A 19560-nucleotide genomic window follows, 5' to 3' on the forward strand; every position below is an offset into this window, starting at 1 on the left:
AGTATGTGATATTTTCTCAGTTTTATGTTTTACTAAGCTCTGTGGAAACTGTTAGATAACTTGCCTAAACATGAAGTTTCTGTACAATGTAGCATTGTTTTCAGAAGTGTCTTCCTTTTTTTCTGTAAGTACAAATTGCTGACTTCCCTCTGTGTTTGTAAATGGAGCATTAGTGGACATCAGAGTGATCTCTTATGTCATGACCTAAAAAGAAAATTTTAAAAGCTGCCTGCCCTGCCTTCCAGAGTCTTGGCCAATTGCCAGGACTTTGCATTAAAGCCCACAAGCAGTGATACTAGGACAGTTTTTGCCTTAAAAGATAGGTGGAGTTATATGCGGATCACTGAGCTAGCATCTCTAGTGGGATGGAGACAGATTTGCTCTGACAATATAATGCGCTTTGCTAGCTTCTATTTTAAGAATTCTTTGTGCTGTGACTTTTTTTTAAGACTATATTGGGCAAGTATTTTGTTTCTCTTAGGAGTCTTACACTTCAGGATCCTCCAAGTTCGTACTGACATTGTTAAATTCTGCAAGTCAAAAAGTGTGTATACCTGGAGAAGTGTTTTTCATTACTACTTCTTAACATAGCTCTTATATAGTTCAGCTTCTTCATATTGTTCTTTTGTACTGTTACCTCTTGGCTAGGTGCAGGCCAGTCTGCCTAACACCTGAGAAGTGATTTTTCTGCAGGACCTCCTTTTTTATCTCTTTACAAAAATCTTGGGAGTGATCTGAAAAACATGAATTTTGTGTGCGTCTTCAGGATGAGTGCAGCAGGGGCAGTGAAAGTGCAAATGGCACATTTGGGTGCCCCCTTACTGGATAAGCCTCAGCTCTGACGTCCAGATCTCTTCTTGAATGAGAAGGTAGCTCAGTTTCTGACAGTTAGTCTTTTATCTATATTTTTATTTATTTATTTATTTTATTTTTTTCCCCCAATTAGAATTGAAATGGAGATATCGTTTGTAATGACTGAGTAGGTGAGTAGGTTGTATTTTGGGAGGCAGCAAAGGATTGGTATTAATTTGCTGTATCAGTTTACATAACCTCCGTGACTCTGGATGTATTAATATATTACGCTTCCAGTACTGCTGATTTGACTAGTTGACTGCTGCCTTTCTCTCAGATCTGTTCCTATAGGTGAATAAGGTTGAAGGACAAAATCTTTTCAGCTACCTAGGACTTCTGAAGAATATTTAAAACCAAATTAAATGTGAAATGCCCTACATTAAAGTCTCACTTTAAATGTGAGCAGAACTCTATGTCCCCAGATCTGATCACGAGAGGTATTTCCAAATAGAGAATCATCAGATATGACCTATATTATTATTATAGGCTGGTTCACTGCAAATATATGTTCTTCATTTTACCTGTGGGTTTAAGAATAGCATGTCTTGTTTTAATTTCTAAATACATTGCCATATGTGTATGCTTATAAACTGCAATCTCTCTCAGACTTTTTTCTGATCCTCTTCCCCCCCCCCTTCCAGGCTGAGTATCATAATTCAATTTACTATTTAGAAAGCACTAAACTAGTGTTAGAAAAAGCAGGCCATCAGTCTTTAGTAGCTGCTGATATGATTACAGTTTTCACTTCAAAAATTGATTGTAATAGCAGTGTGCAAGCATATAATTTCTGTCCTATTTTGAATGGTAAGTGGAAACTGCTACCTTGCAAACTTCTTCAGCAAAATGCAGTTCATTCTAGCCCTGTAATATTTATGGTGTTCATATGTGAAATTATTTGTAATACGTGGAGTACAATGCATTTGTGCTTAAGTGGGCACTTATACATCTGTCTTTATTAAAATTGCCTTAGGGGTTTTACATCTGTATAGATATTTCAATATATAAATATAATTCATGAAAATAAATTAATGAAATATGTAAAAACATATTCTATTTTAAACAGTTTCATGTTGTAAAAAAATCCCTTGTTCTGAATATATACAGGCAAACTAGCATTTTACAGAGAACCTGATAATTTGGATTTTTGAGTGAAAGATGGGAACTAATTAATGCTTCATGAAAATCTACAATCTTATATTTTGTGATTGGTTGTGAACAACTTATTGCTTTTTTGCATGATGCACCAAATTTACCAGTTTTATTTTGAAAATATAGTTTTCATGTATTATCAAGCCTTGGCAGCTTTTTCCTTCCTTCTGGACCAAAATTTCAGCACTTTATGATTAGATTTGTCTGTGTGATGCAGCCACTGTTTGATGTTGATACTGTATTTACTGCATATATATTGTCAAGGGAACTCGTTTAATAAGTAAGACATGCATGAAAAATAATTTAAAAGGAATAGTATCAGCAACATGTTTCAAAATAGGAGGCTTTTTACCAAACATCTACAGTTTTATAGAGCATGAAATAATAATAATGATGTTACTTTGATTCCTTTTGCATGCTTCAGTTCTCAGTTGCTTTGGATAGTCACTATTATAAACAGATTTGATAGTTTGCAAGAGCATCACAATAGGTTGAAGTTCAACATTTGCTGAACACCTTCTTGGTACATGATACTTTCAAGCCTGAGGAAAAGATACTTGTATCAACAGAACAGGAATGCCCCGCAGTATTTCTGGGTTGATTCCCATGCCCACTTCAAGCCTTGTTTATAATGTCTAATGTATTCAGGAACTGATATTGAGGGTGGTTCTTGTACCAGATGCTGTCCCTGCTGTGTTTCTTGTGGCAGAACTTCATGGCCATGATGCTCTTTGTGTTCCAGAGCTCTGTTGTTGGCCTAGCCCCAGGACAGATCAGATTCATTAAAGTCTTGTGAGGAGTTTGTTCTTTAACTGCCCTTCACTGTCCCATCTTGCGTGTCTCCTTTGTGTTTTAAAAGGCATTCCAAAGCGTGAACATCAAATGTGTAGATCCCATAATATTATTTGTAACCCACTTCCATCAAATTTAATCTTTTGTTCAACAAATAAATTTTGGTCTTCATGGCTATGAACTAAATTTTCCTGGCATGAAACTGGTGAAATCAAATGAGGTGTCATCTGTGGGAGTCTACAGCAGCAGCTAAGAGGTGAGAAACATTCTGCCTTAATCTCTGTTGAAAACTTAAATCTTAAAGTTCACAATTTCATTTCTGTGTTAATATCAAATAAAAATAGTTGCTCTGAAAAGGAAGGAACAATCTCTTTGCCCATGGAAATTGGATGCTGTTGGAGCTGACAAAGCAGATGTATGATGATGGGGAAAAAAGAGAAGGAAACAGGGCAGATATAATGGCGGCCTGAAGGCAATGATTTCCTGCTGTCATGCCGAATATATTGTGAACAAATAATTCATATTTAATAAAGGCCATATTGTGTTCTAATGGTATCCTTCTCTAAAATTAGCGGATGTTTAGCTTTTGAGAGGCATGTTATACAATGTTAGATATGAAAGTGAGGAAGAATTTGCCATGGAGTAGGATCAGTACATGTCTGCTTACTGTTTATCTTAACGCTTTAAAAATCAGCAGTTCTATTTTCTTTTTCAGAACCAATGTGTGGTTCTGTAGGGACTCTTCGATTTTTTTACGGGTGGGGGTGGCTGTACTTGTTGTAAAGACTTAGTATGTGATTTTCATCGCTATAGAAAATGGCACCTAGTGTAGAGAAGTGCTGCTTAGAGAAATAGAGTAATAGTTAAGAAATGTTGCTTTTTCAGAAATCAGCTGCATGTTTACACTACGCGGGAAAAGTGCATGCGTTTTGTGAGGTTTAAAGTACTTGTGACTAATTACAACTAAAATATTCTAAAGAATAAAATTAAAAATTAAATTAGGAGGGCTTTATACATATTCAGGAGATAGGGAGAAGAATATAAATTAAGTATTCTGTATTTTTAGTTGGCCTAAAGATTAATGTTTTTAAAGCACATACAAATGGCAGATGTTGATTAATACAGTTGTCGGGGGAATTAATTCCTCATTTCATTCTGTAGTGCAGCACAGGCACAAATTAATGCCCGTTGTCTCAGGATGTGGCAAGAGATATTGAAGACCTACCTGGCATCTGTGCACTGGAAAAAAAAAAAAAAAAAGGTGAGGGGGAGAGAGTAAGAGACAGATTTTGTATAGCTGCCTGTGTTGAAAGGGATGATCTCACAGGAAGCGAATTTTACAGGTTCCACAACCCTAATTGCATTGACTTCCCTCTTCAGTCAGCCCCCTTCTTTCTTCCCTTCCCCCTTGTCCGTGCTTTTATCAGCTTCCTGAATTTCTGCTCTTATTCACTCCTCACTGTCACTTTGATGTCTAGGCATCCTTTAGGTGAATTTTCTTTGTTTGCTTGAATAAGATACTGTATCCTTGGTGTCATCTGTCAGTTCATTCTTGCTGTAGGCATAGGGTTTAGTCATTGGTGGTCACACAGGATGTGCTTTCTCACTCGTAATTGTCCCTACAGTCTCTAGGTTTTTGTCTGGCAGAGTAGTGCATATCTCTTTGGTAACAGCCAGTTTTATTGCAGTGGCTTTTTGTTCTTGGTGTTTGGTTTCAATATGCGCCTCCGTTTTAAATTTCTTTCTCCTGGTTAGTATCGTTTTTCTCCTCACAATTTATTTAATCTCTACCAGACTGGAGAAATCCAGAGTAAAAGATCATATCTTATTTATTAGCTCTGTTCAGCAATCCGAGTTGTCAGTTGCCCTTCCCCTCCACCCCTGCCCCATCTTCATTACTCTTTGTATCTCCTTTTCTTTCATATTTCTCCCTTGTTTAGCACTCTGCTGATGCATTAGTAACATCATGCATCTGCTCCATCCTCTCCCTGGTTTGCTGTGTGGGTGTCTCTCTTTTCGTTATTTTATATATGTATATGTGTTGAGGTCTTGGGCTAAGCAACTGATGGACCTAAAGTCTTATACTGCTTTAGTGATAATGATTTCTCCTAATAAGAAACAGGTGTAAAACTGTGAACATCAAATAAGGAAAAAGTCTTAGCTGTTAAATACACTCTTTTTATGAGGATATGGATGACTTAGTTATGTTAACCAGTGAAGCGTATCTAGCTGTATTTAATCCCAATAAATTCATCCATTAATCTTAATTAAATTAATCTATTAATCTAAAGGTATTAAGATTTTAGATCTTGCACACTTGAGAAAAGACCTGCTAGTTTTTGCACAATATTTTTAAACCAGCCTAATACAGTACTTGCAAAAATGATGTTGCAGTCATTTAAATCAGTTTAATTTGAACAGGAAGCTTTATAAATCAATTTATCTGTTACTGCAAACTAAGCTAATATGAGCACAAGTTAAAATTACAATGTGTTGTGTAATGCCTTATGCTGCTACTGATAAATAATGGCAAAACTGCAAAAACAGTTTTGAGTGAACTCAGTTGCCATTATGGCTTTAGCTGAAGCTGACAATATGGTTTTACACATTATGTCAGTTCTATGCCAGCTGCAGGAGGACAGATGAGGGCTGATCCTCTTAAAAAAACAAACCAAAACAAACAAACAAAACAAACAAAAAAACCCCACAAAACTAAAAAAAACCCACCAAAATTGTTTGGCCTGGAAGAGTTATTTTTGTGTGCAACCACCAGTGTTCCTTTTGGTGCCAATTTGATCTAGTACCATGAAATCAGGTTTGTCTTTTGGGTGAGTGATGTTCCACCTTGATGTTACCAACGTTGATGCACTAGTTTATTCTGGTCGTCTTTAAAGAATAAGCATGGTAAAAACTTGAAAGTCAGAGTAAAAATTTGAAAGCTACCAATATGTTGTGTGACCTGGTAGCTTCCCTTACTGTTAGTAGCAAATATTGGCTACTATATGGAATACTGAAATCTTGGAAGATCTAAAGCATGAGACATTTCTTGGGGTTGAACAAAACAAAAAAGTAAACCCAGCCACACTCTTCTGTCATAGTTTACAAACTGCAAGGAAGGTAGGGCTTTGGTTTGCTTCTCATCTGCTTGTGTAGTATAGGTTGCTCTTAAAGGTTTTTCCTTCAATGCTTTTAAAAAAATAGATATGGCGAATTCGTGAGAACTGTAATGAGTTACCAGTAAAATTACGTAAGTGCTTTGACACTATATATAAAGATGACCTTTATTCTACCTTCAGTATTTAAAGATCTAAGTTTGAACAATTTAGAACAATTCTGCTAGAAGATGGACACAAATAAGTCAGCAAGCCAGTAAGTGCAGATCATCTTTCAGGACTCTGTTTTTTCTACAAAAGAGATTTATCTTAAAGAAAAAAAAAAAAGAAAAAAAGAAATCTAGATCATCAAAATAATTTTATTCTTAAAACTGAGCAATTTAAAGACAGTATTTTTCAAGTTGGAACTGCTGGAGCAGTTCCAAGTCTGGACTGCTTTTTGTGTTAAGATCTGTTATTATTGAGCTCTAGACCACTTATTATTCTGTAAAAAAATAGAATTAAGTAGCAAGTGGAATGGTTTTGAGTATATCAATGCTGGCTGCATGGAATAAAGCTTAAAGTGTTTAATTAAAAATTTTAAACACAATATCCTTTCTTTAGAACTGATATACTGAAAATTGCCTTACCTCTGAATCACAGTCCATGTCCTAACTAAATTGTTTCTCTCTTTCACATAAACTATTTTGGTTTTAAAAATAAAAAATGTTCAGTGGAAAAAAACCACACTGATGTGTATTCCTGCACTTATCATAAGATGCCCTGTTTCCTCATTTTCACAGAAAATGAGGAATTTTAACTGTGAAAATATAGTAGTATATTCTGAAAATGTATTTTTTTTTTAATATTCAGACACAATTTTCTCTTTGAAATGTAGTATGGTTTTGTGTTGTTGTTGTCTTTTATTGTGCCTGTATAGTTGTTACTATACGTTTGGCTAAATTTAAAAGCAACCCATTAATTGAACACTTTTGTAAGAGAATATTATTGTGTACTTTGGAGAGATCTCTCTTACAGTAGTATGAAAAGTCTGAAAAACACAAGCTATTGCTAACATTCCAAATTAACTTACTAGTAAATAGCATTGTTACATGTTCAGTTTTGAGAAAAGTGATAGTATCTTTGTTTTGCATTTAAGAATAGAGATTTTTAAAATAAGCCAATCTGTCATAACTGATAGTTTGTGTGTCTGTTAGCCAGTTAAGTCCCCTCACGTGTTATTTTGTAGAATATTTTGTAGAAACTATTTGCGTGCTCCTGGATGTTGGTTTATTGGAGTGAATGGTACTTCAGGTCTGGTTTTGCTGATCATATCAAACATAATAAATGTTTAGTCACCACTAGAATTTCTAAAGGTGGACTGTGCTGAGATTTGTTCGGGGTCATTAAGTGAACAGTTCTGAGCTGGACTGGATTTGTAATCTAACGGTCCTTATTCTTGTCAACTTCTAAGAATGAAGAAGTAAAACCAGTAGTAATAGGACGAATTGATAGCATTTTTTTTGCTTGTATTGTAGAAGTTGTTTTGACAGAAATGGAAGAGGAAGTAGACTAAGTTGCCAAGAAAAAAATAAATACTTCAAATATTCTGTGTGTGGTACTGATATAATGATTTGCTTGTGGTCTTCTTAAAATATTAGTGCATGGGGAAATTTTGACATTGTAAGCATGTAGGCTTCTGCGGGAGGAAGAGAGCAATTTCGCTGGTGGTCCTGCAGTTCTGACTACTTGAACATACAGGTTTAATTTGCAGAATCCTTCACCTGTTATACTTAGAAAGAAATTGGAAAGAAATGCTTTCTCCTGTTTCATGCCTTTTGTAGTTAATCCCTGGCCCTTTCAGAATGATTGACCCCACTCCAAACATTTAGATGTGCATGTTTTAGCATAAGTACCTCATGTGTGTCATTGGACAGAGAATCTGGTTTTGTGGAAATAAGGGATATATTTGCTGCTTGTTTAAAGTGTGACATTTAGGCTCTATTAAAAGCCATATTTAAATCTTAGTAACCAGGCCATAATGTTCTTAGCATGAACAGAAAACCACTGTTGATAACCAAGAAATAGATCTTGCAGTTGATTGCAGTAACGCTCGCAGGCTTTGTGCTTTCAGAACTTTAGTTTGATGACCAATTCAGATGAGAGAAGACTCACGATTTTGAATGGTTTCCAGCATCAAATGTTTCAAGCAAAATTTCAGTTTGCAAAATGGTTTCCTTCACTATTGGATAAAAATGTTTTAAGAGTTCTGATGGACGTAGAAGTTTCCTCAGAGTACAGTGTTATTTGTTGTGCATTTGTAAAGCACATCTGTTATTGAATGTGTTTTACATAATGCATACCAAATGCCTTACCATGTGGAAGAGATATGAAAATAAATTGCATTCTCTTTGCGTAATTTTTTGTGAAAGTTGAGGTTTTTCCTTTTCTGTTTCTGATTGAGCAATCATTGCTTATATTGGCCTAAGACTTGGTCCAAACTTTCTCTTACAAAACAAACAAAAACAAAACACCACCAACAAAAAAAACCCTCTTTTCAAGTCTAAAATATGTCACTGTCAATGTAAAGTAAGTCACACTGAACTATACAGAGACTATGAATACGCAGCTCATTCCTTTTGGCTCTGAAGCCTGTAGGACTCTTTGGCAGCTCTATCTCTGCCTCTGGAGAGGGAGTAATACATTGCATGTTCAGATCAGAAAACTGGTTATTCTGAAAACAATATATGGAGTATTAACCCTCATTATGTTTTAGTTAGTAAGAAAGAAGACACCTTCAGTTCACCTTCACATTATTGAGGCAAGATTTAGTTAAGCCCTGAGTGGCATTGTTCTGCTTATAGTTTGGGTGAAAAATAGTTTCACCAAAGCAAGAGTTTGGGGCTTGGTCTTATTCTTAAGGACAAGTTGATACCTGCTGACTGATTTGCCATGTTGTGGAACCCATGTTTTCTACGTGTGCACAATGTGTCATGACAGCAAAACAGCATCTCATCATTTATTTATGTATCTACGCATGCACATAATTTGATCTGGAAGGCAAATATCTCAGAGTTGTGCATACGTTAAGATTAGCACTGTTTTTGTAGTAGCAGAAGCCGTTTGCCTGTCTTTGAGAGCCTTCCAGTTGCAAAGCAAAGGCAGCTATCTTTTCAGAACAGAAAATAGTAATTAAAATGTTTGGTAGATCAGTTTGTACTTGGATGATGGGATGTTATTCATCTTATTTGGGACATTTTCATGGTAGAATACTGCAATGCCGTGGTTTCTATTTTAAGTACTTTGGGTTTAGGTTTGTTATTGATTAGTTTTTCCATTTGAAAATAAGTATTTTGAGTTGAGACAGAAAAAACAGTAATTGGAAAGTGCATGTATTAAATACAGATTGTCATGATGGTAGACTAGTGCTGAGTCATTTGAATTGTTTGCAAGTACAATTTCTGTAATAGTATTTTTCTATAGTGTATGGCTAGATTTTTAAAACCAGATTGTCTTCACAAATAAACCTGTATGTACTGAAGATACATGTGACATTGTCAGGTTTATTTATAGTGAAAATAAATACTTTCCATCTTACTAACAGAATCATTGTTCTTACAGTACTATAAATGGTGGATTTATAGGGGGACAGGAAACAAGCACATGAGCTCAGATGCTTGTCGTTTTCTTTATTTTCAACTTGAGTTCCATACTAGTGAGGTTCAGCTTAATGTTATCCTTCCCTTGTCACCTTTTCTTCTCTTTCAGTTGGATAGAAATCTGACTAAAGGAGGAAATGGGGTGTTAGAAGACTCCCTTTCTAACAGGGGCTGTCCTGGTGCGAGCTGAGGAGAGTTTGTGGTATTCGCATCCCACTGAAGTCACATTGTTTAATCCTGTCCTCTATAATAGAAAGACAGATATTGTTACTTAGTGGTCTTGGGACCATAAATGAAGTTGAACCAGGAAACTGGGCAATGGTGGATTATGGATTTGTTAACCCAGAAGCAGTCAAGTATGGGCCTGGAGGAGATCATTCCTCCCCTAAAGCTTTTGCTGTAACATTACCATACTGTGCAAGACATGCATTTGCACATCTGAAGGCAGGAAAATACTGAAGCAATTGTGGAAAAAAACCCTAATGTGCTGTAAAACAGTATATCCATGATGATTTTGACTGTAGTTAAAACCAATTAAAACAAGTCTAAAATTGTTCCTGATTAGCACATTTGCAGGCGTGAAAATTTGTCTGCTCTTAATTTTAAAAATTCAAGAAGTAGGCAAATATGCTCAGGTTTCAGGATGTTTTTTATGAGAAATAAAATGGCCAAAAGCATTCTCACTGCTTCTGAACCACGGTAGATCTAGTTCAAAACTGAGAGTCCATTATGCTGCTGTGGACCACCTTGCAGAGAAGTCCTCAGCCTGCTGTATTTTTAAGCTTGCAGAGAAAGGTGAAAGCAATTGAAAGAATTTAATGTGCAATATAGCTGCTATGTAAGGTGCTCCGTTTAGTTTGTTGCGAAATAGTACAGTTGGGCAAGGAAGGATTTAGGCTTTTAGAAACATCTTTGGATGTTCTAGGCTTGTTTGAACCCCTAAATTAGTTACAGTGTGGACTGTATTAACTGTTTAAAAACTCTAACTGGGTGGACTCTGTCTTTAGCTCGGATGTATTCTCATCTACAGTAGCAAGCCACTGGTCTGCCTTGTAAATTATGATATTTCTAAGGGTTTAAAAAAGCTGAAGGAAACTGTGGAAGTAAAATAAATGTAAATACAGTAACCTTTTATTTAGCTGACCTAAAAGATCCTGATTCTATCAAGCTCTAATATTCTTTTCGCACACTGTGAGGCATACGATTATAAAGTTTGTACATGATTATAAAGTTTGTGTTGTTCTTTTATTTTAATCCTAGATGTATTTACATTTTTAGAATCCAATCCATGCATTTGCTGTTTGGTGGAGCATATTTTTAGTATCTCTTAATTGCAAAGATTTCCTGGTAACAGATAACGTTTGGAGTTACATGGAAGCCTTGTTCCAAGCTGTGTTTCCTGTCGTGTTGGTCGGAAGCTGCTTCTTCCTCCAGGTGCTGCTTTAGTAACTGGAATCTTGGGCGTATATTTTCAGTAGGTTATTCTGATATTTATTTAGGCTTATTCTGTATTTTTCAAGGATCTCAAGTAAACAATTTGCTTGTTTAAAGGGACTTTCCAAGATAAGCCAACTTGTTGAAACTGCCTATTGGGCACTGGTAAAACCTCTGCTTTTCCTCTTGACTAGATTATTTCTGGACTAATTAAAGTTTTCATATTCTGATGAAATCTATTAAAAATAGTTAGAAATTATCAAGGAATACATACAGTAATTTTTAATGACTGTTTTTTATGGAATATTTTGAAAGAAATACTTTCAGTAATCTTAATTTTAGTAAAATATCTCTTCATGAAAATGCAGGCCTTAGAGAGTTGTCAGACAAATTTCATTTGGAATGAGGTATGTTTTTTTTCCAGCAGAGATGATTTTTCTGTCACAGAATCAGAATGTCCTGAGTTGGAAGGGACCCACAAGGATCATCGAGTCCAGCTCCTGTCCCTGCACAGGACAACCCCACAGGTCACACCATGTGTCTGAGGGAGTTGTCCAGTCTCTTCTTGAACACTGTGAGGCTTGGGGCCGTGACACCTCCCTGGGGAGCCTGTTCCAGTGCTCCACCACCCTCTGTGGGAAGAACCTTTTCCTCATGTCCAACCTGAACCTCCCTTGGCACATCTTCCTGCCATTCCCTCGGGTTCTGTCACTGGCCACTAAAGAGAAGAGACCAGCACCTGTCCCTCCTGCTCCCCTTGTGAGGAAGCTGTAGCCCCATGAGGTCTCCCCTCAGTCTCCTCTTCTCCAGGCTGAACAAACCCAGTGACTTTAGCTGCTCCTCATATGGCTTCCCCTCCAAACCCTTCACCAACGTTGTGTCCCTCCTCTGGACACCCTTCAGTAGCTTTAGATCCTTTTTATCCTGTGACACCCAGAACTGCACTCAGTGCTCCAGGTGAGGCCGCACCAGTGCAGAGCAGAGCGGGACAGTCACCTCTCTGGCCCGGCTGGCAATGCTGTGCTTGATGCACCCCAGGACATGGTTGCTCTCTTGGCTGCCAGGGCACACTGTTGGCTCATGTTCAACTTGCCGCCAACCAGAACCCCCAGACCACTCTCTGTAGAGCTGCTCTCCAGCATCCCGCCCCCCAGTCTGTATGTACAGCCAGGGTTGCCGTGTCCCAGGTGCAAAATCCAGCACTTGCCCTGTCACCAAACTCCAGTGAAACCCTGAGTTTGTGTTCTAGTGAATCAGGACTTAAGTTTTTTAATTGTAATTATTTGAATATACTTACTGATTTTTTTTATTTTATTTTTTTTTTTTTTTACTTTGTAAAGAGTCTGTTAAGTCAGAGTTTTAAACCAGTTAAATCTTGTAGTTTTCACTTGTTTTGTTTTCACTCCTATTTGGAGGAAAGACCTTGCATCTAATTCACATATAAGTTGTCTTCAAGTTTTGCCAAGCTTCCCTACTTCTTAGCAAAGTATAGTGCAAGAGTGCTCTGAACTTCCTCCTTCATATTCTCAAAGTGTATTCTAAATTCTGTCAAGAATAATTTAAACATTTTTGATAAAAACTGCATTCTTTGAAGTGCTCCCTGGTGTCTTGTGTTGCTTTGATATTTTTACTTAAAAGGGTATATAATGAGACAGATGCAAGTATAAGTTACTAAGTTATAATGTGCTTGAAAAGTTACTTGGCTGTCTCTTTCTTCCGTTGTCTGTTTTTATGTTTTTATCATTCTGGTTTTTGAAGACTTTCAGTTGTTTAGTGAATAGGCAGCTTACTGATAGGTTTTAACTGTCTCCCACATATTCTTGTGGCCAGATTATGCTCTTACAGTCTGGAGGGATGGGCAACAAGATGGGTAAATAACTGGTTGGCTTCAAGGGTAGCGGTTAATGGGTCACACTCTGCCGGGGGGCTGGTCTTTCCCGGGGGAGGTGGTGGAGGACATTCTCACAGAGTTTGCTGATGACACCAAATTGGGGGGATCTGTCGAAACAGCAAGGGCAGAGCTGCCATCCAGAGGGATCTAGAGATGCTGGAGAAGCGGGCTGGCAGAAAAATTGCAAAACTCAACAGGTATGAATGCGAAATCCTGCGCCAGGCAGGAGGAGCCACTGCAACAGGAGCAGCCCTGCAGAAAGGCCCTGAGGGTGCAAATGTGGCCAGGAGATCAAGGGAAGGAAGGGATTTTCCTCCCTACTCCACAGTCTTTGAACCATGTTCAGATACTGTGTCCAGTTTTGGGACCCCAAGTGCAGGAGAAACATCAAAAAACCTGCAGTGGGTTCAGTGAAAGGCTGCTTGAGAATCTGATATCTTTAGTGAAAGCAAAAATCCCTGAGAAGAATACTTGCCTATGTTTTATGGTCTGGTTGAATGAGTCTACAAAAAACAGATGAACTATAGAGGGGGGAAAAAAGAGCATTTAGTCTAACCTCTGGTTTTCATATTACTGTGTCCTTCCCTCTTCAGAACAGATACACTTATGGATTCCAGTTCACATGACAACTATAAAGTAACATTAAAGGAAAATAAACTGATTGTATAACAGTATGAAAGCACCAAAACACCATCCATTTGGACAATTTGACATCTTTCACTTTCATGTTAGGTCTAAGGGATGCATTAGGCAATCTAAACAACAAATGTTTTCAGCTGCTGGTTGTTTTTTTTTTAGTCATTCTTCTAATTTGATTTATTTGTAGCCATACAAATCTGGTTTGCGTAACTGGAAAATGTTTTAGATTGAAGTATGAAATGGTTCCTTAGTTTGTCGGTAGGATAGAAACCTGACTGCACAGAATTTTAATTTGTAGGAAATGTCAGGCATATGAATTATATCAGAAAAAATGTCCTTTATACTTGAGGTATATGGTTATAAGCTATTGTAATTTGTTCCTTTGGAATTTGGATTCTTCTAGTGTCTAGTTCAAACACTTAATGTACTGGGGGAGGTTTTCCCAGAAATAGGGTTCATTCGTAAGTAAAAATATTGTATAAAGGCATTAAGCAATCATCTGTCTTGTGGTCATAGCTTTAATTAATCTAGTAATAGGAATACAGTGTCTGGGTAGCACAACTTCTGGCTACAGAAAGAGACCAGAAATGATAATTAAGATGTGAAAACATGGACATTGTACTAAGTACAATGATACTGTACTGCTACTCTTGTCTTGATTTCTAGGTCTTTGGCCTATTCGCACACTATATGGTGGGGATTTTTTGTTTGTGTTTGTTTGTTTGTTTTTAATTCTCTACCCACCCTCCTTTTTAAAAAAAAAGCTGAGGGATAGAACACCTATAGTGAAAATCAATGCATTAAGGACTGCACTCTGGGCACTGTGGTGTGGTTTGTTTTGTTTTGTTGTTTGTTTTGGTTTGGTTTTTGTTTGTTTTTTTGGGGTTTTTTTTGTGTGTTTTTTTGGTGTTTTTGTTTTTTTTTTCCTTCTTTCTTTTTCATTGACCTTTCAGAGCACAGGGCAGTCCTTTTAATGAGTGGAATTAGCTGGTACAGCTTTCCCAGTCGCATTAGCAATAGGACAAGGGGGCATGGGCTTAAACTCTGCCAGGGGAAATTTAGGCTGGATATTAGAAATAAATTCTTTACAGAGAGATTGGTCAGGCGTTGGAATGGCCTGCCCAGGGAGGTGGTGGACTCGCCGTCCCTGGAGGTTTTTAAACTGAGATTGGACATGGCACTTAGTGCCATGATCTAGTAAACGGACTAGAGTTGGACCGAGGGTTGGACTCGATGATCTCTGAGGTCTTTTCCAACCCAGTCGATTCTGTGATTAACTGGTACAGGCGGGTTCCACAGGGGCAGAAGCAGATGATGCCTGTAGCTTTTTCTCCCACTGAGGTGTTTGCAGAAGTAGAGGCATCCCCTGAAACCTCCTGCTAAACCCTCCCCTGGCCGCAGGAGGCAAGGGCAGCGTAGCATCTCAGTGGGGGTGCAAGTACCCAGGGGATGGTTCAGCCTGGGGTGACTGGTTCCAGGGCAGAGCCGACTTCTGTGCTCCAGCTCCTGTGTAGTGAGTGCAAGGCCAGGGAGAGTGTGTTTTTCTGCAGTGTTGGAGAAAATGAGGTTTTGTAGCAAATGGAAGTTTTGTGGACAAGCGCTGCCACTTGGGCTTGGGCAGAGGCCGCCTGGAGGTTGTGCTGTGGGTTGGCCGTGGGGCTGCTCCTGGGGATGGCGCAGAAGGCTGTATGGCAGTGCTTGAGTTTCCAGTTTTTCGAGAAATATTTGCCTACTTTTAGTTCTGTTCTCTTAGAAGTCATTGCTGGTGGAGAATTGAAGTTGCCTTTTGTTTGGGTTATCATGGCAACTCCAGTACGTCTGCATCTAATTGTGAGTTAGCATTTTCTGTGTAGTCTGTCTGCCTTTTTTTTTGATGTGCACAGCAGTTCGATTGAGAAATAGGTGCAGTTACTAATTCAAGGTACGATTTTACAGTGAAAGGAAAAATGCAATAGTAGTGTGTCAGCTCTCTTTGCATTCTGGGAAGAATTCATATGTGGACGTGCACAGTTATGATGGTATATGGCTGATACTTTTGTCTTACAACTCCATTGGTGCTGGCTCTATTCAGTGTTTTATAAACATGTAAAACTACACTCGGATGATGGAAAACGTAATTCTGAATAGCATTGTGAAAGAAACAATACTCCTGATTTCTGTGGTTTCATGTTTGACAGTTAGTTTCATCTAGGCATCCTTAGCATTTCATGGCAACAAACAGAAACCCCAAAGGTAGCAGTTTGGTTTTGCTTAGCCAAGCAACTTTTATTATACCTGACAGAGCGTGAAATCGTGCAGCAAGGCTCCCGATGTTTACTCTCTCTAAGTGACTTTGGAGAACAAGCCTATGACAACTCTTCAGCTGGCATATTTGGAGTTTCTTTAGAACATGTCAGCACAGCAGGCGGTTGTTACTGTTTAGCTTTGGCCAGTGACAATTTCAATAGTTAGCAGAACATTTAGGCAAAAGGAAAAAACAGAGTGCAGTGTTAAGTAAAAAGTTGTATCAGTCTCAGATGTTACTTAGATGCTGTCTCTGTCTTGGGGTTAAAAATATCCTGAACTGCCAATATAGAGTGCAAAACTGTCAGAATATATTCTGAGAAAGTCGGGAAATTTGTGTTGTCAGTAAGAGCCGCTGGCTTTTATTATTACAATTGAATAGCATTTCTGCATCGTACATAATAATATTAATAATTGCTCATCATTCAAGACTGTAGTAAGGGACTTGCTCCAAGGAACACAGTCATCGTACCCCACAGTGGAACTGATAATAAAGACATGTTGACTTAAAGGAAAATGCTTTCCTTATTATACACTGATGTATACTTCTGAAATCTGCTTCAAGAAAAAAAATATTTCAGCTTATTTACTGATGTTTTAATGGGCATTTGGTGTGTCAGTCTATTTTCGTGGCTCCTTTCGGCAACTATCATGGCTCAGTTGCTTCTGTATATGATCCATGACTTTGATGCAGGCAAGCAAGTGAATTACTGCTCTCTGATGTTTTTGCTTGGTTTAATAAGACATGTTCTGCATTAGGATAATAATCTCCATAATGGTAAACGCTTCTAATGAATTTCCTTTTTGTGAAATATCATTAATGTAACATTTTCCCTGGAAGACTGACATGAGGCTTGTCTTAGAAAACCATACACTTTCAGCTTTTATCCGTATGGATGCCGTATTCTAGCTGTGTCTGTCTGCAGGTTGAAAGCGCGGACATTTTTTAACCCAGCAGTATGTGCTGGAGCTTCCCCTAATGGGTAGCACAGCCCAGAGCAGCAGCTTTTCTTGCCGCCCCCATCCTTTCCATCAGCAGCTCAGCTGGCAGATTCTTTTTTTTTTATTGTAAGCGGAGAGCTCGTGAGGCCAATTTAGAAAAATGAACAGAGAACTCTGAGAGGAAGGGTTGCAGTTGATATATTCCTCCTAAAAAGCATTTTCTTTTTTTTTCTAAAGCATATTCTAATAGTGGTCTGGCTAGAGTTAGCATTTCAATAGCTACCACGTCCTTTTATTGTTCTGGAAGATGTTATTCTTCACTAAAGAGCACAATTCTTTTCTTTGTGCATCCTCTGGGCAGGCAGTGACTCCTTTAGAGCAAAATGGGAGGGAAGGAGTTCTTCTAATGCTATTCAATCTAATATTTCTTTTGCTGTAGGAGGAAAGAGGGAGTTCTAGAGACCCAGCATAGATACGTATAAGCAAATTTGGTTGTCGCTGTATGTCAGTACAAGCTGTATGACCTGGCCCTTTCTGCTTCGTGTCATGTTAGTAGCTCATGGCAGTTGGATCGGCTTTTTTTTATGTGTCGGTATCATCATCGTCTTCTGGCACATTCTTTGTTGCTGTATACAGAGAAGACCCTGTGTATTAGTGTTAATGACTGTGTGGTGGTGTCACTGAAACCAGTGCTGTTTACCTCCCTCCCGTCGGCTCAGGCTGCCTGCACAGCTCCTGTGGATATGTACCTGCGCTACGGGTAGGGTGTTCTTCAAAGGATTTTTCCAGTCACTCTGCAGGCTGACAAAACCAGAATCTTACACGCACGTGCACACACACACGTATGTGTGTGCATTTATATGTGTAAGCATGCGTATATGTATTTCCACTTGTGTTAGAAATGTGTTGCAGTATTCAAAGTGAAAGCATTACTTTCATGCGTATTGAGTACATATGATAGCAGAAACCTGATAGTTTTTTGGCAGAATTCTGAAATTGTGGTTATTGATGGACAATGCTTTCAGGTGTTGCATTTCTACACTTCAAGAAATCTGTATCTCACCTTGAGATGAATGCTTATGACAGCACTTTGATGCAAAGGTTATGCTGCTTAATATAGTATTCTTAGTTTTAAAGTATAATTGCAAAGTGCAGAAGCCTTCTTTTATAACAGCCTGTGTTAACAGTCTGTAGTAACAGTCTGTCAGTATTGAACTGATTCTGTAGCTTTTAGATTCTGAGTCAGGGGGATACACATGCCATGTTTTATTTGTTTGTTTGTTTCACGCTCAGCCGAGCTAGATGCTGAACATGCACAGAAGGTTTTGGATATGGAGCACACCCAGCAGATGAAGCTAAAGGAACGTCAGAAGTTCTTTGAAGAAGCCTTCCAGCAGGACATGGAGCAATACCTTTCTACAGGATACTTGCAGATAGCAGAGAGGCGAGGCAAGTTTTAAAATACCTTCTGTGTAATCCACAAACTCACAACTTGCAGAACATTGTCGAGGGGTCAGAGTCAACAGCAGTTTTAACGCTCACAGCTGATGCTTTGTGGAATTGAAACTTTGGATAAGCTTTTTAAACAAACTTTGGGTTCCAGGGGACCTGGACAACTTTAGAAATGCAAAGCACTGAAGTACACCTGGAACAGCACTTTCCTCTGCAGCTGAAGAATGCATCCATGTCTATAAAGATATGGATGGAGGTGGCTGCTTCTGTCCACTGGAGTTCCAAAGGTTGGGATTGTCACCTGGCAGGAAGTGCCTCAGAAAAATTCTAAAAGTCCAGATGAAAGCTCAGCGTTGTATTTCAAAACAGTTGCCAGGTGGTAGCTGTTTCCATTTCTCTGCAACATGCAGAGTATGTGATTAGGACATGGGAGATCAGATTAAGCTCTCTCCTTTTTTATGACATGACTCAAGTCTGGCATCTCCTGACTAGTTAAAGCAGGAGAATGCCATAGACACAGACACTTCTGTGGGTGGTATCCATCTGTTGGGCCAAAATGCAGGGACTGTAGGACCAGTAAGAAAACAAGCAGGAGATTACATCACTCATGCGGCAGGAAAAAATAGAGGTTCTGTCCCTCTTCCAGGACCAGTTCTGCTGTCATTTGTGATGTCGGAGCAGGGAATACAGTCCAGAGTTTCCATTTTTCTGCATGAAATGCTACAAATGCTTTTCTGCAGGAGGCTCTAGGCTGGTTGGTAGGACAGTCTTCGGAGAAGTGGGAGATGTCAGTTTTAAAATCCTTTGCTCTAGGAAGGAATTAAGTTTGCGTCCCCAGAACCACTTAGGCTATGAGTGGGCATTGTGACTGGCTGGTTAGTACTGGATATGTGGCCCTGTTAGAAGGTGAGCATGCCTGACTTTCTGAACCTCAGCTTTGCAGTATAATGCAAACCCATGTATGTCAAAGAAACTGTTTTAATGGAAGATTTGATCCTGCAACTGTATTATATTTGGGGGAGAAACAAAACAAACCAAAAAAATCAAATTATAGGATTTTGTCTCAGTTCACATATGGAGGCTTTTAATAGTGTAATTATTAAATTTAGATAAACCACTGAACTCTTTATTGTAATACTTGATGTTATACATGCAGCAACTGGACTTAAACCGGAGTACCCCTGAACTTGTTCTGTTTGTATGCTTGGTTGTTCAAGGAAAAAGATGCTCATCTAACTGTTTAATTCCCTTGTGAATTGTTGCTATAATATCGACAATAATAAGTAGTTTGCTTGAGTAATTAATAATGTGAAATCTCCATGCTGAGAGAAGATATTGGGCATCAGCCTAAGCTTTATATATGAGTGCTGTTTAT

At 38.4% G+C, this 19560-nt stretch overlaps 1 protein-coding gene across 2 annotated transcripts in view; it reads left to right on the plus strand.

Annotated features, from left to right (window-relative positions):
* DTNBP1 (dystrobrevin binding protein 1) overlaps positions 1–19560 on the plus strand; it is a 73575-nt gene that overhangs the window by 48775 nt on the left and 5240 nt on the right. For both annotated transcript variants that reach the window (XM_082046121.1, XM_082046122.1), the window contains exon 8: positions 18027–18182. In XM_082046121.1, coding sequence (XP_081902247.1) covers positions 18027–18182 — 156 coding nt within the window. The remainder of the gene's footprint in view (positions 1–18026; positions 18183–19560) is intronic.

The sequence above is a fragment of the Streptopelia decaocto genome, assembly GCF_964273445.1.
Source record: "Streptopelia decaocto genome assembly, chromosome: 2".
Taxonomy (NCBI): Eukaryota; Metazoa; Chordata; class Aves; order Columbiformes; family Columbidae; genus Streptopelia; species Streptopelia decaocto.